This window comes from Larimichthys crocea, chromosome XXIII (assembly GCF_000972845.2).
Source record: "Larimichthys crocea isolate SSNF chromosome XXIII, L_crocea_2.0, whole genome shotgun sequence".
In the NCBI taxonomy this organism is placed as follows: domain Eukaryota; kingdom Metazoa; phylum Chordata; class Actinopteri; family Sciaenidae; genus Larimichthys; species Larimichthys crocea.
In genome coordinates this window covers 8,965,930-8,987,318 of record NC_040033.1, presented here as the reverse complement: position 1 = coordinate 8,987,318, position 21,389 = coordinate 8,965,930, and the positions used below count along the sequence as shown (strand labels likewise).

At 43.7% G+C, this 21,389-nt stretch overlaps 2 protein-coding genes and 1 long non-coding RNA gene across 8 annotated transcripts; 1 reads left to right on the top strand and 2 right to left on the bottom strand.

The window, feature by feature from the left end:
- The first annotated feature begins 538 nt into the window (after nucleotides 1-538).
- uba5 (ubiquitin-like modifier activating enzyme 5) lies at nucleotides 539-5,151 on the top strand. The gene is made up of 12 exons (XM_010753583.3): nucleotides 539-859; nucleotides 993-1,038; nucleotides 1,916-2,005; nucleotides 2,117-2,226; nucleotides 2,317-2,403; nucleotides 2,499-2,583; nucleotides 2,661-2,765; nucleotides 2,889-3,016; nucleotides 3,100-3,235; nucleotides 3,361-3,439; nucleotides 3,518-3,624; nucleotides 3,957-5,151. Exons 1-12 carry the CDS (start codon nucleotides 696-698, stop codon nucleotides 4,032-4,034), a joined length of 1,215 nt encoding a protein of 404 aa, XP_010751885.2. The 5' UTR covers nucleotides 539-695; the 3' UTR covers nucleotides 4,035-5,151.
- nphp3 (nephronophthisis 3) lies at nucleotides 4,457-13,573 on the bottom strand. Of its 2 annotated transcripts, none has more exons than XM_010753596.3 (28): nucleotides 13,485-13,573; nucleotides 12,819-13,174; nucleotides 12,616-12,741; nucleotides 12,377-12,527; nucleotides 12,139-12,291; nucleotides 11,874-12,007; nucleotides 11,326-11,486; nucleotides 11,072-11,228; nucleotides 10,574-10,693; nucleotides 10,300-10,470; nucleotides 10,097-10,200; nucleotides 9,857-9,971; nucleotides 9,607-9,750; nucleotides 9,415-9,512; nucleotides 9,175-9,277; nucleotides 9,012-9,094; nucleotides 8,742-8,877; nucleotides 8,438-8,602; nucleotides 8,223-8,317; nucleotides 8,002-8,124; nucleotides 7,727-7,916; nucleotides 7,378-7,619; nucleotides 7,077-7,152; nucleotides 6,860-6,987; nucleotides 6,448-6,688; nucleotides 6,217-6,342; nucleotides 5,931-6,046; nucleotides 4,457-5,841 (listed from the first exon to the last, which is right to left on the bottom strand). In XM_010753596.3, the coding sequence occupies exons 2-28, from the start codon at nucleotides 13,140-13,142 to the stop codon at nucleotides 5,673-5,675; spliced, it is 3,951 nt and encodes a 1,316-aa protein (XP_010751898.2). In that variant the 5' UTR covers nucleotides 13,143-13,174; nucleotides 13,485-13,573; the 3' UTR covers nucleotides 4,457-5,672. The 2 variants fall into 2 exon arrangements, with proteins under 2 accessions (XP_010751898.2, XP_010751906.2); XM_010753604.3 differs by having other exon boundaries at nucleotides 5,673-5,841; nucleotides 10,574-10,648.
- Nucleotides 13,574-15,172: 1,599 nt separating this feature from the next.
- Nucleotides 15,173-20,607, bottom strand: LOC104940077 (uncharacterized). Of its 5 annotated transcripts, none has more exons than XR_003461537.1 (4): nucleotides 20,396-20,607; nucleotides 16,090-16,266; nucleotides 15,347-15,580; nucleotides 15,173-15,232 (listed from the first exon to the last, which is right to left on the bottom strand). It is a non-coding gene; the product is annotated as an uncharacterized LOC104940077 (long non-coding RNA). The 5 variants fall into 5 exon arrangements; XR_003461534.1 differs by lacking the exon at nucleotides 20,396-20,607 and adding an exon at nucleotides 17,126-17,229 and having other exon boundaries at nucleotides 15,347-15,619; nucleotides 16,090-16,227; XR_003461533.1 differs by lacking the exon at nucleotides 20,396-20,607 and adding an exon at nucleotides 17,126-17,229 and having other exon boundaries at nucleotides 16,090-16,227.
- Nucleotides 20,608-21,389: the final 782 nt, after the last annotated feature.

The following is a 21,389-nucleotide window of genomic DNA, read 5'->3' as shown; positions in this document are numbered from 1 at the left end:
ATATACATAAACCCATAACATTTCATTCCCCGCCTGTCACAACACACGCAGGCTATCACTTGCGAATTAAGCCAGCCCTTGCTGGGCAGGTTGTTAAAGAGGAGACTTGAATATCTTTTAATGAAACTTGCAAAACGAAAAAGAAGCTAAATGAAATCCATCATAAAACCATCGAAATGCCGATTTACTGGGCTATATATTCGTTATAGTCATTTGTATTGCTGTGAACAGAAAAGATTGTTTCCAGTAATCATATTTGAACCAAAAATCCGTAAATTGACAAGAGAATGAAATGCTTGCACCGGCTCTTCTTGATGAGCTGAGTCAAATGATCTGACTCCCTAAAAAGAATTGAACTTCCCATCACTAGACGTAATATCCTCACAAAAAAGTCTTTATATATTTACTTTAATATCTCACACAAATCCAGCCGTTTTAAAAAAAAAACCTAATGGTTAATAGTTACACAGTTTGTGCTCAGGTTGCTTGAAATAGTTTTGAAGTAATCCATTCATAAAGTAGGAACAATTTGTAGTGGTTTTCTGCACGGACGTCGTTGACGGGCACACACATGCAGACAGCTGATGTTAGTTGTGGAGACGTGGACTTAACTCAGCCGTCCATAACTCAGCTTCTCTGCCTTTATATCCCCAACCTGACAGCTCGGTCGCGTTGTTTGCCGGCGTGTCTTCGTAATGGCGACAGTGGAGGAGCTGAAGCTGCGGGTGAGGGAGCTGGAAAACGAGTTGATCAAGTGTCAGCAGAAGCAGTGCGCCGCGGAGGATGCTCACAGCCAGGAGCTGCACAGACCCAAGATTGACAAGATGAGCGCCGAGGTTGTGGATTCAAACCCATACAGGTGACCTGTTTTTATATATATATTATTATTTTAGCTCTTCATAGATTGGACTGCTCATAGCACGGATGGGGCTACGCCTCTATGAGTCATTCATCCCATATGGTGTCTAATCCCAGCTGTGTTTTCATTGCAGTCGTCTCATGGCTTTAAAGAGAATGGGCATCGTGGATGATTACGAGGTATGACATTTTAATTTTGTTTTTGCATTGCAGTGCTTGAGTTTGGGGGTTGGTGCTCCACCCCTAACAGAAATTACCATAATGTTATAATAAAGAAATATTAAATGTGTGTTATTAAAGCCTTTTTCCACCACATGGCTGTCCTTAAGGTTGTTTATTATTCTTTGAAGACCATGTGACCTGGGTGGTATTATTTTAAAAACATGAGCTGCCCCACTTCTTCTTTTTAGATTTCAGATTCAGCAGATGCCAGCACTAAAAAAAAGAAAGATTTCAATCAATTTATTTATTTAGAGGAGAGTTAAATCTGGTGAGGCTGCTTCGATTGTGACTCACTGACCCTCTTCTCAAAGAAACATGACATGGATGACTGAGAACCATCACAGGATCCATTTTTATATATTTTTTATAGCCCTCTGTTAATCAAAGGTTGTTGTTTTTTTTTTTTGCAGTGCTTCAGTTTGGGGGTTGGTGCTCCAGCCCTAACAGAAATTACCATAATGTTATAATAAAGAAGAAGAACTGTTATTAAAACCTATTTCTAGTATGTTTCACCACATGGCTGTCCTTAAGGTTGTTTATTATTCTTTGAAGACCATGTGACCTGGGTGGTATTATTTTAAAAACATGAGCAGCCCCACTTCTTTTTAGATTGATTTTTTTTTCAGCACTGAAAAAAGAAAGATTTAAATCAATTTATTTATTTAGAGGAGAGTTAAATCTGGTGCAGCTCTGAACCAAGAGGCTGCTTCGACCCTCTTCTTAAAGAAACATGACATGGATAACTGAGAACCTTCACAGGATCAGTTTTTTTATATAATTGATTATGTTTTTTTGCATTGAGGATGAATAATAATTATCTTCTTTTTGTTGACAGAAAATCCGGACTTTCACAGTCGCTGTGGTTGGTGTTGGAGGAGTGGGCAGTGTGACAGCTGAAATGCTCACTAGATGTGGCATTGGTAAGGTAATACAAAGCTTTTTTTTATTATTATTTCCTCTACATCACCTTATGCCTGTTTATCTTGTTCAGTAGTTTGTCTGCCTGTGCTTACTCCAAATCCTTCCGCCGTCACAGTTGCTCCTCTTTGACTACGATAAAGTAGAGCTGGCCAATATGAACAGACTGTTCTTCCAGCCTCATCAGGCAGGACTCAGTAAAGTCGAAGCAGCAGAGCACACACTCAGGTACACAGCCGTTTACAGTCGTTTACATTTCTCCCAAACTAGAGACGTTCTGTGTCTTTCTGCTTACATGTCTCTGAAATGACTCAACAGGAACATCAACCCAGATGTGTCATTTGAGACCCACAACTACAACATCACCACAATGGAGAATTTCACACATTTCATGGAGCGCATCAGGTGAGACTCCCTACCCTCCGGTTTCTAGTTTTACTCTTCTCTTCCTCTCAGTGGTTCAGGTCTTCACATCAAAATATTCTGTTTGTCTTTTTAAGTCAAGGAGGGCTGGAAGATGGGAAGCCTGTGGATTTGGTTCTGAGCTGTGTGGACAACTTTGAAGCCAGAATGGCCATCAATACAGTAAGTGCACAAAAACAACGTACACACTGTGCTTTGTACATGTTACTCTTGTATTCATTTTGTCATGTTTGTCTCAGGCCTGTAATGAACTCGGTCAGATCTGGATGGAGTCTGGTGTCAGTGAGAACGCTGTATCAGGACACATCCAGCTCATCATTCCTGGAGAGACGGCGTGCTTCGCTGTACGTTCTCACAAACATATTTCGTTTTAACATTGTTGTACCCCCTACATTAGTTGTGCAACATTGCTATGTGAGGAAAAAGGAACTATTTAGTTGTAATACAGCTTCATATCCTTTTATTAGTGTGCTCCTCCTCTGGTGGTGGCAGCTAACATCGATGAGAAGACCCTGAAAAGGGAGGGTGTATGTGCTGCCAGTCTACCAACAACAATGGGTGTGGTCGCAGGCATCCTGGTGCAAAATGTTCTCAAGTAAGATGACCTAAAGGTGTCAAGTTTTACACATTATATATAAATATACACAGTATCATTTACATTGCTTTGTTGTCTTTCAGGTATCTGTTAAAGTTCGGCACAGTCAGTTATTATCTTGGCTACAACGCCATGCAGGACTTCTTCCCAACCATGGCCATGAAAGCAAACCCCCAGTGCAATGACCGCTACTGCAGGAAACAACAGGAGGAGTACAAGGTGTGCACTTGTTTTCAAGTATTAGGACGTAGGACCAACTGTTCATAACAGTACAGTACTCTAATATGGTGCTGTACCAGTTGGGAAAGCTAACCATGTCCATATGTGTGAATTTTTCTCTCTAGAAAAAAGAAGCAGAGCGGCCAAAAGTTGAAGTTGTTCAGGTAGAGGAGGAGGTCGTCATACATGAGGACAATGAGTGGGGTAAGTACCAGACAGCTACGCCAGCTAGTGTCATAGTGTATCATCATGCGTATTAATACACAACATTGTGCTGTGCAGGTATTGAACTTGTATCAGAGGTGTCTGACGCAGAGTTACAGGCTGCATCGGGCAGCGTGCCTGACCTCCCAGAGGGCATCACTGTGGCTTACACCATTCCAGCTGAGGTTGGTATTCTGTAACACGGCGCAGTTGTGAATTTACACTTTGTTATACATTAGATTATTGCTGACCTTTTTCCAAAGCGTGAAATATTTTTGAATTCCAATAGTAAAGTCAACTAAATATTAAATATGACAGATGACCTCGGGCAAGTTTCTATTGTTATTTTTTAAAATGAAAAGTACTGCCTGGCTTGAAGGTAGATGGGAAATCAATCTAAAAATCATGATGCAGTGGAAATGGGTCAGCAGTACGGTATATGCATTTGTAGATTTGGCAAAGGCATGAAAAAAACAAAACATAATGTGTATAATATTTTGTTTTGAATTTGTACCAGAGTCCAGCAAGCGGAGAGACCGTGGAGGAGACAGAACAGAGTCTGGAAGAGTTGATGGCTCAGATGAGAAAGTTGTAAGCAGCAATCTGAAGAAGCGTTTCTGCTATTCAGATATAACTTGCCTTTTCTCACGTGTCCATTGCTTTCTTTGATAACAAGCATCTCATGAAATGTCAAATAAACAATTCAAGAATTAATTCTTCTAACCGCATAAAAGGGTGAAATGCATTAAAGGCACTGTTACAAACAAAGCAGTCAAATGTGTAATTTGCTTACGTACTCGAAAGGTGTTCAGCACTTTGAACTGGAACCGTCTCTAATGAAAAGTATGCAAACCCGGATTAATATCACTGTTAGTGCATTAACGTGTGTCACAATGGGTATTTTCTACGGTTTTGACTAGTGAATGAGTGTCCCTACCTTTTTAAATGTATGTGCTGTCATTCACTCAGCTTTAAGAAAAACACCTGCTGCAACAGTAACGATGAACAATGTTTGAGTTGTCTCAATAAAGTATTTATTAGATGGGATACAATCATCTCTATATTTTGGATGTGAGAGGAGTGATTTTCTTTTTTCATTGCTGTCCTGTACAGATTTTCTATTTTACATTAACACATGAATACATTTTTTACATACACGTCAGATATGCACGTATGCACTAAATTTAGCAATGAAACAAGGTTTTAGTTTCCATTTTGGATTCATGTACATTCGATCAGACAATAAATCTTTACTTTAGTGTATTTTAACATGTGGCACCATCGTGGTTTTGGCAAATCCATTAAAATACTTTTTGTAAATGAACACAGACATTAAAGTTTTGCTAAAAGCACAGCATGAAATCAGTACCAGAAGTGATGTTTCCTCATACATGGTCTTGATTTTGAACATTTATCTTCTACAATTTTGGATTACATACAACACTTGATACTAGTAGGTAAACATTATGTAATGTAAACATAAATTGTATTTTAACAACATATAAATGTACCAATTTTGCACAATGCTCACATTTGATTTGAGAGACAGTAGCTCTATAAAAATCCTTCATTCAGGACATCAGGAATGTAGACTTGGCAACCAATCTGTCTGAGGTCTGAATAGTTTTGGTGAGACGTAACAGCATAATCAGACTGAGCTGTTGAAAGGTTTGGTATTTCATACTTCATCTCCTTAACTTGAAAAGCCCTTTTTTTAAAAACTGAATTTAGTCATTTGAAATTGATGGAACCTGTATCCTTAATTCACAAAAGAGAAAGTGCATAGAGTAATATGTGATGAGCATTAGAAAGCACTGAATGTGTCTGGTTATTAATCATGTTTGATGGGTGAGGTTATGACAAACCTTCATGGCATTTCTATTTTGAGTTTGTTTCAGTCTGGATTAAGTGTAAACCTGAGTTCCAGACCTATAAAAGGATTTATTTAAAAGGAAGTTCAAAGTTCCTAACACTTGATTATGTTAAAAATATTAATAAATACTTTTGGCAAATACATAGGTTTCACAGACTAATACGGCAGACTTCATAATTATACTGGCAGGAACAGTATATTAAACCTCCATCTAGGCAACAATCACAGTGTGATGACCAGGATGGTTCCCTTTTTTTGATAAAACCATGGTCCAGGAATGTTTTTTTTTTATTTTTTATTCTATGGTAGAGCTGTCACAACAGCTTTAATTGTTCCGTGGCACTAAGTGGCTGAATGGAGTCACCTCGGGACATGTGGGAGGGGAGCAGGTCCTCTCAGACTGAACGTGTCCCCGCTGGAGGAGTGACGTGACAGAGCGTTCCCACACACCAACGATGGCTCTGCCTCCTTTATCTCCATTGCACGTTTGTAAAGCTCTGCCGCCTTCTCGAAATCGCCCTCTTCGTAGCTTATGAAATAAAAGCAGAGGAAAAGAATTGTAATGCAACATTCATGATTAAACTTCTGATTAGTCGAATGTAACCTGAACTGCTGTACCTCAGCACAGCCAGGTTTTTTAGGGTCTCTCCGACTCGTGGGTGTGAACGCCCCAAACTATCCTCATACACTTTCAGTGCCCGTTCATAAAGAGGCAAGGCGTCACCGTGCTTCTTCTGCCATAGAGAAAGAAATCAGCAGTTAGTTTTGCTCTACAGAACATAAAATACAGCTACACGTGCACATAACAGCCATTAAAATAAAAATATGTACAAACGCTTCCAAAGAAATATGCAAGTCAGGATAATGTGGTAGAGACTGCGTAAAGCATGATGAACGTTCTCACCAGCTGGCAGTAGATTACAGCCAGATTAACCAGTGCTGTGGCCACACTGGGATGTTTGGGCCCAAAACTTTTTTCCCTGATTTCCAGAGACAGCTCATACAGCGGCACTGCCTTTTCCAGCTTCCCCTGTGCAACACACACATCTTCAAATTAGACTGTCAGCCAACTACAAACACAGAGATGAGCTGTTTAACAGAGTATTTAAAGTGTCAACAAGCACGCTTATCTCACTCTGCGTTTATAGAGCATGGCCAGGTGTTTGAGCGTGTATGCCAGCGACGGGTGGTCTGGGGACAAGGCCTTCTTGCGAATGTCTAGCGCCCTCTCGTACATGTCCTCAGCTGTCTCATACTCCCTCCTCTCTGTGTGCAATGCAGCCAGGTTGTTGAGGGACTGAGCACAATCTGGGTGATCTGGCCCAAGGACACGCTGACGCATCTCCAGAGAGCGTGTCAAGAATACCTTGGCTGCACTGGTGAGGGCAAAGAGAAGGATTTTAGATACGTTGGCGAACATACAAATAAATAACTTAACAGTCAGGTAGAAAGTGCAATTTGAGGTAGACTGGAATTACACAATTAACGTCTGTAATGCAGAGATTGTGTGCATGATTGTGTGCATGCCAGCAACATGTGTGCCTTACTCCAGGTTGTTTTGGAGGTAGTACAGGACACCCAGTTCATTAAGTGTCTTGGCACAGTCTGCAGAATCTTTTCCCAGGGTCAGCTCTTCCAGCTGTAGGGCTCTGCGCCTCAACAAAGTGAAGCCATACTGCAGGGAGGATCAGACAAAAGGCATGTACAACAGGACTGATGAAGTGAGTACGACTAAGCATGTGGGCACCTGTGAAACATTCTTACCATATGACCTTTCTGGCGAGCAGTTTTCTGACGGATCTTTACTGACATCTTCCTGAGTTTCTCGGCTTGTTCGTACCTGATAGTAAAAATGCCAGATGTAAGCTATTAAAGGTGTTTTTTTAGTGGAATCCTGTCTTGACAGTGTCACTAGTTACTCTAAACATTTAATAAGGTCATCAACACAGGTGGGATGCATCTTTATAAAATACATTGCTTGGCAGGAAAAACCAATAAACTATAGTATATGAACAACAATTAAAAAAAACATCAAGCTTATCAACACCAAGAGAGAACCATTTACTTGTTTTGTTTCTGATAGAGCATCGCAAGTGACTCCAGCTCTCGTGCCACGCTGGCATGCTCGGCTCCATAGGCGTTCTCACTTATCTCCAGGGCCTGCTTGTACAGCTGCTCAGCGTTGCCGTACTTCTTCCACTGAACATAAACCCCGGCCAGCTGGTGCAGGGAGTGAGCTACGCTGGGATGGTCCGGGTCCAAGGCTGTCTCCCGGATCTCAAGGGACCTTTGTAAAGGGGCTACAGCCTAGACAGACGGAATCAGAAAATACGGTTTATAAAAAAGGACATTTATTTAGGCCATGTAACCAAATAAAACTATTTCAAAGCTAATACTGCAACTATGTGTATTACCTGACTAGGGAGGCCCAGGTCTTTGAGGAAGCGTCCCAAGGTCTCATACAAGTTTGCCAGCTTGGTCATGCTGTCTTCGCTCTCACAGCTCTTCTCATAGTGTTTCAGGGAGTCAAAGTACTCAGTTGCCATGGAGTTTTTGTCTTTGCCTACATATTGCCAATAAGCTAGCAGCTCAGAGAAATGCCCCCTAAAAGAAAAAGAAAAACAACATCTAACTATATCTTAGTTAAATGTGGCAGGCTTTGTAATATGAGGTTAGGGTTAGTTCATACCTCTTGTAGAGGTTTTGGGAGACAAACAGGTTCAGGAGGCTAAGCTGTAGTTTAGTCCTATCCTCCTGCTGTTGGAGCAGCCAGGGCAGCTCATCTGCAACACGCCAAGTCACCCGGTCCTGGCTACACACACACACACACACAACATACACACAATGAGCTGTGATGGCAGAAAAACGTGAGTTGTGTTGTATGAAGGGAGGATGACCACTCTTAAGCACCTGAGTTGCTGACTGAAGTAATGTATGAGTTTCTCTCTGTAAGCAGCAGAGCTACTTCCTCCGCCCAGAAACTCCAACCTCACAGCTTCCCAAGCCTGAAGGACAAGCACACATACAGACATAAACCTCTGAATAGTCTATTCTGTCCTATAAATATCACCCCAATGACTTTGTGCTTCTTTTTCTTTTCCAGTGACTTTGCGCTCTTGCCTTACCTGCAGGTGTTGAAACCTGATGAGCCCACAACGGAGGGTTACAAAGCAGAGTCTGTTCAGGCGGTAAAGCAGAGAGGACAGGACCGGCAACTCCACTTCTGGGAAAAGGTCTAGTACCTCTGATTCACTCACTCCATTATGGCTGGCACATACCAGACACAGTATCTAAGGAGAGACAAAAACAAGCACATATTCCTCTGCTGCATGGGGAAAAGAAACACAAACTGTGTCATAAAAACGGTTTGCTATTAAACCAATAATGATGACAAAACTCTGTTTGAGAGAGAAGTTATTATTAGGTCACCTCTCTCATGATGTGTCGCTCTCTGTCTGTGTTCAGGGAGTTCAGTGTCATCTTGAGTGCCTGGCGGTAGAGTGACATGGTGTCCTGACACTGCAGACACTGCTCCAGGCTCTTCTCCAGTGACCAACATGATATACTGTTTGGCAGGAACCAAAAAAAATAAAGCAAAATAAACAAGAACATTCATGTAGCCACATATTCTCCGCTCTTAAAACGTTTTTAAGCGCTGTTGTTGCTTAATATGAAAACAAAAATGATGAAGTGGCTGACCTGATGATCATCCTTGCCAGAAGTGTGACATATAATGCATTGCAGGTGGACGCAGAGCGACAGTGCCTTTCCAGCTTCTTCTCCTGGAACAAAGATACGACATTCAAGTGTGGCATTCTCACAAAAAAACTCTGCTGAAATGATTGATGGGACGATAACTGACCTGGTCTTTAGTAAATTTGAGATCCATGCTCTGGCACTCTGCATTAACGACACTTCTGACCTCTCTGGGACTCAGTGGGTCTAAGTGGAGCGTGGGCCACAACCTAAACAGACACAGTCACTTCATTACAAATGGATTTACTTCAGGAGCACATTTTAGAAAACACACATCACTGCAAGGCAAATAAATAAATAACATTTTGATCCAACCACAATTTAGAATTCAAGCAGTGCGTCTCACCTCCAAGCTTGAGGACACGTCTCTACGTTGACAGACACCACCACTCTTACGTTAACGGGAAGAGGGTCAATCAGCCACTTCATGTGTCTTTCTGCTTGCTGAAAAAAGGGATAGAAACTGTAACGTTAGAAGACGGATTCTGTAAAAAATAAAAAGAGAAAAACTGCAGAGTAGAGAGGCGAAGAGGTTTACCTGTATTTGGTCAATAGAATCGATGATGATGATGATGTTTCCTTGATGCCGTGCTGACAGTCTTTCAAGCCAGCGAGGAAACTCCTCCAAGATCTTACTGGGTTCCATGGACAAGCCAGAAATAGACCAGAAGTGCTGCAGCAGCTACGTGACAGCGCAGACAGAAAGAAAACGCATTTCCAGAGTTATTCTGAGTGTCTTCACTGGAATTAAGTCTATGAACGACACAATGAGAGAGAGACCTCCTTACTTTGACTGTGAGGCGTTTGATAATGAGAACTGGCTCTGAGCTCGTGGAAAGTGGGCGACCAACAAAATGATAAAGGAACAAGGTGTTGGGGGACTGCTTCTGCTGCTGCTCGATCCTGAAAAAGACAAACCGTACAAAATGTCCTGTTCCTTAATGATACATTAAAAAACACTGACACCATGTATTTTGGTTCGAAGCGTGCAACTTTCAGGGGACATATTACACTTGATCTATTCTCACCATTTGGAGAGCAGGAGAGACTTCCCTGAGCCTGGACCACCAGACACCAGCAGAGGAGGGGTGGGAGGGGGAGCCGCAATCATGTCATTCAAACGATCTATATACTGAGGAGGACATCAGATACAGTACGGACTTAGAGAGATTAAAGAACAAATTATTAGACTGGAAGACGAGATAAAAAAAGAGGAGAAGATCTGTCATACCTTCTGGAAACCTAACTGGGAGGTGGTGCTGTTACAGGCTTGCTGGTAGGATTCAATCTGCTCCTGTTCATCGTGCAGGTCCCACAGCACATCTCCTGAGTCTTCCTCTCGTCCCTCCTCTATACCAGAGTCCTTAGAGTCAACGTCTGCTCCTTCAAGACCCAGCAGCTCCTACATAGTGAGGGTAGAAGTTAAAAGGCTGAACATATAGCACTGTACACACACAATACTTTAGGTTACAAAAAGACTGACTCTGTTGAGAGACAGTCTGTACCTGTTTGATGACTTTCTCTAGTTGAGCATAAATCAGGTCGGCACCCTCCTCTGCAGAGCCACTATGATCCACCACCTGGGTTAATGTTGAAAACATGTCAGCACAAGCACCGTGAGGCATCTAGCAACCGGGAAGATAAAGAGTCAACTTTAAAAAGGCAATAAACCCACAACTTCTGCTTTCTGCCCACAGTGTATTTAAGCTGTATAAATACTGCACATATGATTGTGGGAAGCTGTGTGAGGGTAAAAAAGAACAATGCGGAAGAGCATTCATACTGAGGATGGATAATGAAGGCTATTTATCGTAAAGCACATACATATTCATGACTTTAAATGTCAGAACCATTTGGAATGCACTCTCACGGCATTTTGAAAGGACAAGCCGTTATGGTAAACACTGTAAAATGCAGCCTTTTGTCTAACCTTCGATACTTTGTGAGATAGCTCCTTGTATCCTCTTTTGTCCTGTTCATTTAATATACGGCGCTACACTAACCTTCACTTTAGCAGCTTTGTCTGCAGCATTGATCCTCTCTAACAGTTGCCTGGTGGGTTCAGTCAAATTGTGATCTTCTCCAGTCCTGAGGTAGAGCACTAGCGGATGGCCATCTGGATTCTTCACAAAAGCCTCCTCACAATCCTCCACCACAGAGCTACACAGATTATGAACATCAGAAGAAAATGTTTCATTTTATTAGAAACAATGTAATGTATGTATGTTAATTTCATGGTGTATGGGACTTGCTGTACCTAGTGACAGCAGATTTGAGAAGAAGCACACACACAGAGCTCCTTTCAATCTCCTGCCTGCGCTCCACAGCGTATTTGGCAGCGTTCTCCTCTGGGAAGCAGACGTTCAGGTAGAAATGACCGAGACCCTCACACATTCTCCGTAACACAGGGGAGTGTTTCTGTAATGAAAACACAAAGCAAAGACTTGGAAGATGAATGGCAGTTCTCTACAAAGGTGACATTTTAAACCACAAGTTTCAGTTCTCTCGGAGTCTGACGTTTAGTCTAGTCTTGAAATTATGGAACTAATGTTCCAGACTAAATACGGTCTTAAATAAAACCTCTGTGAGCATGATTCACTTCAGATTAGGACACAGTGATTGATTATTCTGTTTCAGTGATCAATGATGAGCATCATCGGACAGACTACTACTTCTAACCATAGTCTTCCTACCCCATGTCCAGGAAGGCCCACCCATTAAAATGAAAAACATAATAGTGTCACACTATCCCTTAAAAAACAGAATATTTACAGTTTGTTGACACACAGTGCGCGTTTAACCAACCTTAATAAAGATATCAAGCTCAGCTCTGGTCTCCTGGGTGAAGATCAGGTAGCAGCGCACTGTGTTACTCCATAAGGCCTGGGGCACATGAGGGGAGACCTGAAGGAGACTGGCCACTGCAGCATCCCAGTCATCTGACACAAACGCAAGAAAAAACTAATATTATAATAATTAAATTAATTATTCCAGTGCTACTTCTGCCCTGCCTACAACCAGTGTCATGAAGTCTCACTTCTTTCTACATAATGTATTGCAGTTTACTTACCTCTGCTGACATTTGCAAAGGGTCCCTCCACATCTATCAGACTGTGAGCGAACTCTGGGCCCCGGAAGGTCTGTTGCAGCTGCATCATGCTACCCATAGAGGGCTCACTTCCCAGCACACCACCGGACCAGTATTCACACTGTGTCCCTGCAGCTGGAAACATACAGTGAATAAATAATAGGATTAAATGAATACTGAACGGATGGATGGATGAAACAATCACAGATTTCTGTCTTACCAGTGACAGTGGTTTGGTTGTCGTCTGAGTCAGAATCATTGGGGTCATAGACCTGGATGCCCTGAGCCTGCAACTGTTGCATCTTGGCCTCCAAGTCCCTCTTGGCTCGCAGGAGATCCTGAATCTCCTTTTCTTTCGTCTCCCGGAAAATCTGGCGATCATTTAGCCACTTGGTTAGAGCTGCGATCACAATTACTGGAGAAGAAAAAAGCCACACAGTAACACACACACACACACACCTTAAACTGTCGTTTAACTTTGTCCCGGTCATGTTCAAAGGTGGCGGCTCTCTCCATAGCTTGGTACTTTGCCTCAAGGGCGCTCTCTTTCTCTCTGAGGATCTTCTGGTAGGTCTTCTGCAGAGCCTGGTGTCAACATGGAGAAAGATCATGTTAAATATCCACGAAACAAAGACGATAACACGGCAGTCTCTGAATCTCACCTGGAGCTCAGCTCTCAGCCTCTTGTTCTCCTCATCCAGCTTGGCCTCCTTCTTCTGCATGGACGAGATCTCGTTATTCTTGCTGACACGGAAGATCTCATACTCTTTCCGCAGTCTTTCATACTCTGCAGCATACTCCAGATCCACAGAGCCCGTGGACTTAAAACTGGCCCCGATCACCCGAGGTCCTCTGCGGAAGGAACTGCGCAGGAGCCGGGCTTTGGGTTTGACCTCCACTGGGATCTCACAGGCTTCTCCACCTTCACCCCCATACCCGTCTTCGATCACCTCTCCCGGGCTGACCAAAGAGGATGCGGTGCCCATGGTGGCAGCCTATCGGGAGCCCATAGCTGCTCCTGCGCGATGACAGGCAGGCACAGTGACAACTATTAGAAAGTTTTTCAGCAGGAGCCGGTCTGTGTGTAGTGACTAACTTATTAGGGCCCGTATTTTTAAAGGAGCGCCTCCAGCTATAAAGAGGTCTGCAGCTTCTAGCTAACGATTCTTAGCTCACAAACAAACAGCCGTCCAACACGTCCGACACGATATTTACTGACGTGAAAAACAGCAGGGGACACACAGTAACTCTCCGTGTGTTTATTAGTGTCCGAGTTTTTAGGTTGGAAAACAAATGAAGCTGTCTTAAACAAACAAGAAGACACTCACAGTCCGCTCCCGTCCTCACAGCTTCTTCCTGGCTGCCTTGGTAACAAGGCGATGGTACGGGAGCTCGCAGGAGACAAACTGGGTGAAAGTCAATTATTCTTCAAAGTGTGCAGAGCCAGGTGTTACATGAATGAAGGGTCACATACCTGACACTTTGTGCCATTTAATCCTAGAATTACAGATATTGAGATATTGCCACAATAATTCTGACATCATATACCACTCTTCATCTCCTTCAGGTTTGTGATGGCTCTCTGGATGATTTCTGGACTGTGTCTGTTTGACCCAGCAGGCCTCCTAGAGTCTCTGGTTGGACTCCAGAGAGAGGCCATGAAGGAAGCGAACAAAGGTCCAGGTGACCATTTTTACTTTGAAGGGATTTCTCCATGGCCTTCTTCAGGAAGACATCCAGGGTGGAGTAATTCTCCTCCTCCTCCTTCTTCTCTGTCAGGAAGTCCTTCAGCACCTCTGTCTTCTTGTTGGTGTACAGTGGAACAGTAGACTGCCGCCAGAAACTCCTGAACGCTCAGATGAACAAAGCAGTAGACTGTTTTCTGGAAGATCACACTCTCTCTTTTGAAGATCTTTGTGCAAACTCCTGAGTACACCGAGGCCTCTGTGACATCCGACCACACTGCTCCCGGTCTTCTTGGTAGAACTGATGTTTCCTTCTCCCAGTTGTTCAAACGCCGCCTCCCCCCGCTTCAAAAGAACTTCCCTGTCAGCCTCCGTCAGCTCCTGTGGACTCGTCTCATGTCCTTCATCGTACTTCTTCTTCTTCCTCTTTGTCTGAACCAGCAGGAAGTGTGAGTACAGGTCAGTCAGGGTCTTGGGCAGCTCTCCTCTCTGGTCTTGTGGTCAAACATGTGGTCCAGACTGTAGCAGTGATCCAGCAGAAGACTGGGATCAGCACATGATGTGGAGGCTCCTGGAGGTCTTGATGTGTGAGATGATTCTGCTGGACAGATCTTCATCACTGACTCTCCTCCTGAAGTACTCCTCCTTCTGAGCGTCAGTGAAGCCTCGTACTCTGTGACCCTGTCACCGTGAAGGAGGGATCTGATTGGCTGCTGCAGGTTGGAAGTTATCCAGATGAGAGCGCGAGGAAGCAGATTCCCCTTGATGAGGCTTGTCAACAGCACGCTGACTGATACTCCTGTGTGACATCAGACACGCTCTTTGTTGTTGAAATCCAGTGAAAGTCTGCTTTCCCCAGGCCGTCAAAGTGAAACGAAGTTTACAGCAGCGAGCTTCTCTGCTGTGACCTTCTGTAATGTTGGATGGAAAACATGGAGCAGCGTGAGAAGACTGAACCGCTCATCTTTGATCAAGTTCAGCTCCCTGAACGAAGCGAGAGCAGAACCACCAGACTGACATCTTGGTTCTCCGAGCCCTCTGCCCAGTCCAGAGTGAACTTCAGCACTGAGAAGGTTTTTCCAACGCCAGCGACGCCGTTGGTCAGAACGACTCTGATGTGTCTCTGTTGGTCAGGTAAGGCTTTAAAGATGTCGTGGCATTTGATGGGAGTGTCATGGAGGGTCTCCTTCTTCTTGGAAGCTGTCTCAAGCTGCCTCACCTCATGTTGGGTATGAACCTCTTCACTCTGTCCCTCTGTGTGTAGAGCTCAGTGTAGATCCTGTTGAGGAGGGTTCCACTTCCTGTTTCATCACTTCCTTCAGTCACACGTTCACATCTGGTCTTCAGACTGATCTTATGTTCATCTAAAACCTCCTGCAGACCACCACTCACTGAAACAGAGAAAGACGTTTGAGACAAAACAAAGAAAATCTGCTGATTATTTCATCAGCAATAAAAAAGTGATGGATAGAAGAATATCTAGAGAAGGAAATGGACAGTCTTACTTTGGACAGTGCTGGTCTGACTGGCTGTCTGCAGTCCACGTCTTGTTCTGGATCGTTCTCCACACTGGGGACAGGAGGAGTCTCCTGATGAAGCGACTGGTCCCAGTATGAGGTGATGCAGTGTCTTCAGAACCAGTGTCCACAGCTGGTAGAGACCGGATCCTTCAGGACGTCCTGACACCAAACACCGCAGGACGGCTGCTCCTCCACAGGAACATGCTCCTCTTCCTCTCTCTGTGAAGACATTTCTTTATCACTCAGATGATTTGTTGACTGTTGGTGACAAAGATCAAGATTTGGACGACACTGTCTGGAAGCTCAGATGTTCACACAGTAAAAGTGTCGTTACTTTTCTGTTTTTGAATTCAGCTTTCAGTCTGTGATGAAGATGATTTGATTTCATGAACATTCATTAACAGCTTTTCTTATCTGACTGTCTTCATTAACTTTCAGTCATCTGCCTGTCGTTTGTTATTCATACAAACTCAGCACTTCCTGCAGCTCTTTCACAATAAAAGTCCTCCATTAAAGAGAGCTGATGATCCTTCACTGTTTCACTTTGAGCAGCTCAGCTTGAGTTATTTAGGTTTAAACTGAGGTTAGAAGTCTCTAAATAACTGTGGTAGACCAGCAGTGTACTGTAAGACACACAGCATGTCTGCATCATGAAGACAAATCTTTGAATCTTCATCCTCAATGCATCATCTTCATCAGGTCAGTTTACAGTAAAAACAGTCTCTTACTTTGTGTCTGGGGTTCCAGGTTCTTCACTGAAGTCTGGAGGTTCTTCTTTGGACCGGTCACTCTTCATAGACAGACAGATGGATCCTGGAGACTCTGCTCTGTCCTCCTCTTCCTCCATCTTCTGGACTTCAGTCAGTCTGAGAGCTGAAACAAGTTTCACTTGAAATCACCATTCCCTTCAAATGATGTTCAGGACATTTTAATGTGGCCGTCAATAATCTCAGAGACAAGTGAAGAAGGGCTTTCTATGCTCTGAAACATTCTTTAAATATGATGTACCTGTTAGAATCTGGCTCCACATATTCACATCTAAGTTGAAACCATCATACTGTAGGGTAGTGAAGTGTAGGGTCTCTCATCAATCAAGAATCCAGAGAAACATGTGACAAACAGCCAATAGAAAGCCGGTAAGAGCATTCTCAGTGCACAGGAAACCCCCCAACAATGAATGCAGAGCTGAACTCGCCAAGGTCAACTTTAATAGGACCAAAAAAGAGCCAATCAATTCTACATCACTGATCAAAGGAGTGAGCCCAACTCCTCCATTACAGCTCCACACACACACACACACCACACACACACCACAATCACACACACACACACACGCGCACGCGCGCACCACACACACCACACACACAGGATAATATCTATGTTATTGAACTTAATGAATTGGTTTTATTTCCTAATCTCGTTAATGAGTTGTTTATTTGGACTCTTTGGTAATATTGATTATTTTCCATAAAACTCGATGAACTGAATTTATAACAGCGTTGCAAGATCTCGCGGAGATGCTGCTGCTGCTGCTGAGACAGACGGGTGTCGATCAAAGTTGAATTTCTCTGATTGGTCGCTGTGAAAAATCTTTTTAGTGTCACAATGTTCACAAGTTTCTTCACCTCTCTGAAAACACACTGACGGGCACCAGTTACACGGTCACTCGTTGAACCGAAACCACCGGCGAGTCGGAGAAAGTAGAGTAGTTTGTGTTGAGACATAATAAAATAATGTATAAATCAAATGTTGGATTAACACTACCCTGCCTCAGCCTTCACTTCTCCTCCTTCTGCTCCGTCACCGAGAAATGGAGCCTGGACAAACGAAACTTGAATTTCGGAATACGTTCCCTCCCTGTTTTGTCCTTCCAGGAATCACATGACACACACGTGTGTTTTGTGTGTGTGTGTGTGTGTGTGTGGTGTGTTTGTGTGTGTGTGTGTGGTATTGAAGTGAAATGCAGAGTATGTCAAGAGATGCTGGCTGCGACCTCCACCTGTCAGGCCCGGAATGAACGGGATACATTTCAAAATAAAACTGCAGACCTCCACTGTCAGGCCCGGAATGAAGGATACATTTCAAAATAAAACTGCAGACCTCCACTGTCAGGCACCTACCCTCCGCTTGCAGGCCCGGGAATGAACGGGATACATTTCAAAATAAAACTGCAGACCTCCACTTTCAGGCCCGGAAGCAAGGACACATTTCAAATAAATCGTTGAATTTGTTAATGCACTTCCGTTGATTGTTTCCTCACAAATGCAATTAATAGTAACAATGACATAAAATCTTTCAATTCCCGGTCTATTGTATATATGTTTTTATAGTAAAACTATTTTCTGGATCTGGTTATTATAGACCAGACATGTCCAAAGTCCGGCCCCCACTCTTCATCTCCTTCAGTGTGTTGTGGCTCTCTGGATGATTTCTGGACTGTTGTCTGTTTGACCCGCAGGCCTCCTAAGAGTCTCTGGTTGGACTCCAGAGAGAGGCCATGAAGGAAGCGAACAAAAGGTCCAGGTGACCATTTTTACTGAAGGGATTTCTCCATGGCTTCTTAGGAAGACATCAGGGTGGAGTAATTCTCCCCTCCTCCTTCTTCTCTGTCAGGAAGTCCTTCAGCACCTCTGTCTTCTTGTTGGTGTAACAGTGGAACAGGTAGACTGCAGCCAGAAACTCCTGAACGCTCAGATGAACAAAGCAGTAGACTGTTTTCTGGAAGATCACACTCTCTCTTTTGAAGATCTTTGTGCAAACTCCTGAGTACACCGAGGCCTCTGTGACATCCAGACCACACTGCTCCAGGTCTTCTTGGTAGAACATGATGTTTCCTTTCTCCAGTTGTTCAAACCAGCCTCCCCAGCTTCAAAAGAACTCCCTGTCAGCCCCGTCAGCTCCTGTGGACTCGTCTCATGTCCTTCATCGTACTTCTTCTTCTTCCTCTTTGTCTGAACCAGCAGGAAGTGTGAGTACAGGTCAGTCAGGGTCTTGGGCAGCTCTCCTCTCGGGTCTGTGTCAACATGTGGTCTAGAACTGTAGCAGTGATCCAGCAGAAGACTGGGATCAGACTCATGATGTGGAGGCTCCTGGAGGTCTTGATGTGTGAGATGATTCTGCTGGACAGATCTTCACCACTGACTCTCCTCCTGAAGTACTCCTCCTTCTGAGCGTCAGTGAAGCCTCGTACTTCTGTGACCCTGTCAACACGTGAAGGAGGATCTGATTGGCTGCTGCAGGTCTGGAAGTACCAGATGAGAGCCGAGGGAAGCAGATTCCCCTTGATGAGGCTTGTCAACAGCACGCTGACTGATGACTCCTGTGTGACATCAGACACGAGCCTTTGTTGTTGAAATCCAGTGAAATTCTGCTTTCATCAGGCCGTCAAAGATGAACAGAAGTTTACAGACAGCGAGCTTCTCTGCTGTGACCTTCTGTAATGTTGGATGGAAAACATGGAGCAGCGTGAGAAGACTGAACCGCTCATCTTTGATCAAGTTCAGCTCCTGAACGAGAGCAGAACCACCAGACTGACATCTTGGTTCTCCGAGCCCTCTGCCCAGTCCAGAGTGAACTTCAGCACTGAGAAGGTTTTCCAACGCCAGCGACGCCGTTGGTCAGAACGACTCTGAGTGTCTCTGTTGGTCAGGTAAGGCTTTAAAGATGTCGTGGCATTTGATGGGAGTGTCATGGAGGGTCTCCTTCTTCTTGGAAGCTGTCTCAAGCTGCCTCACCTCATGTTGGGTATGAACCTCTTCACTCTGTCCCTCTGTGATGTAGAGCTCAGTGTAGATCCTGTTGAGGAGGGTTCCACTTCCTGTTTCATCACTTCCTTCAGTCACACGTCACATCTGGTCTTCAGACTGATCTTATGTTCATAAAACCTCCTGCAGACCACCACTCACTAAAACAGAGAAAGTTTGAGACAACAAAGAAAATGGACATCTGCGATTATTTCATCAGCAATAAAAAAGTGATGGATAGAAGAATATCTAGAGAAGGAAATGGACAGTCTTACTTTGGACATGCTGGTCTGACTGGGCTGTCTGCAGTCCACGTCTTGTTCTGGATCGTTCTCCACACTGGGGACAGGAGGAGTCTCCTGATGAAGCAGACTGGTCCCAGTATGAGGTGATGCAGTGTCTGCAGAACCAGTGTCCACAGACTGGTAGAGACCGGATCCTTCAGGACGTCCTGACACCAAACACAGCAGGACGGCTGCTCCTCCACAGGAAAATGACTCCTCTTCCTCTCTCTGTGAAGACATTTCTTATCACTCAGATGATTTGTTGACTGTTGGTGCAAAGATCAAGATTTGGACGACACTGTCTGGAAGCTCAGATGTTCACACAGTAAAAGTGTCGTTACTTTTCTGTTTGAATTCAGCTTTCAGTCTGTGATGAAATGATTGATTTCATGAACATTCATTAACACTTTCTTATCTGACTGTCTTCATTAACTTTCGTCATCTGCCTGTCGTTGTTATTCAACAAACTCAGCACTTCCTGCAGCTCTTTCACAATAAAAGTCCTCCATTAAAGAGAGCTGATGATCCTTCACTGTTTCACTTTGAGCAGCTCAGCTTGAGTTATTTAGGTTTAAACTGAGGTTAGAAGTCTCTAAATAACTGTGGTAGACCAGCAGTGTACTGTAAGACACACAGCATGTCTGCATCATGAAGACAAATCTTTGAATCTTCATCCTCAATGCATCATCTTCATCAGGTCAGTTTACAGTAAAAACAGTCTCTTACTTTGTGTCTGGGGGTCCAGGTTCTTCACTGAAGTCTGGAGGTTCTTCTTTGGACCGGTCACTCTTCATAGACAGACAGATGGACCTGGAGACTCTGCTCTGTCCTCCTCTTCCTCCATCTTCTGGACTTCAGTCAGTCTGAGAGCTGAAAACAAGTTTCACTTGAAATCACCATTCCCTTCAAATGATGTTCAGGACATTTTAATGTGGCCGTCAATAATCTCAGAGACAAGTGAAGAAGGGCTTTCTATGCTCTGAAACATTCTTTAAATATAGATGTACCTGTTAGAATCTGGCTCCACATATTCACATCTATAGTTGAACCAATCATACTGTAGGGTAGTGAAGTGTAGGGTCCTCTCATCAATCAAGAATCCAGAGAAACATGTGACAAACAGCCAATAGAAAGCCTGTAAGAGCATTCTCAGTGCACAGGAACACCCCCAACAATGAATGCAGAGCTGAACTCGCCAAGTTCAACTTTTAATTAGATCCAAAAAAGAGCCAATCAAATTCTACAATCACTGATCAAAGGAAGTGAGCCCAACTCCTCCATTAGTCACACACACACACACACACACACACACACACACACACACATCACATCACACACACACACACACACACCACACACCGCGCACACGCGCACACACACACACACACACACACACGAGGATAATATCTATGTTATTGAACTTAATGAATTGGGTTTTTATTTCCTAATCTCGTTAATGAGTTGTATTATTTGTGATCTTTGGTAATATTGATTATTTTCCAATAAAACTCGACTGAACTGAATTTATAACAGCGTTGCAAGATCTCGCGAGAGATGCTGCTGCTGCTGCTGAGACAGACGGGTGTCGATCAAAGTTGAATTTCTCTGATTGGTCGCTGTGAAAAATCTTTTAGGTGTCACAATGTTCACAAGTTTCTTCACCTCTCTGAAAACACACTGACGGGCACCAGTTAACACGGTCACTCGTTGAACCGAAACACCGGCGAGTCGGAGAAATGAAGTAGTTTGTGTTGAGACATTAATAAAATAATGTAAAAACAAATGGTGATTAACACTCACCCTGCTCAGCCTTCACTTCCCTCCTTCTGCTCCGACCGAGAAATGGGAGCCTGGACAAACGAAACTTGAATTTCAGGAATAACGTTCCCCCTGTTTGTCCTTACAGGAAATCACATGACACACACGTGTGTGTGTGTGTGTGTGTGTGTGTGTGGTGTGTGTGTGGTGTGTGTGTGTGTGTGTGTGTGTGATTGAAGTAAA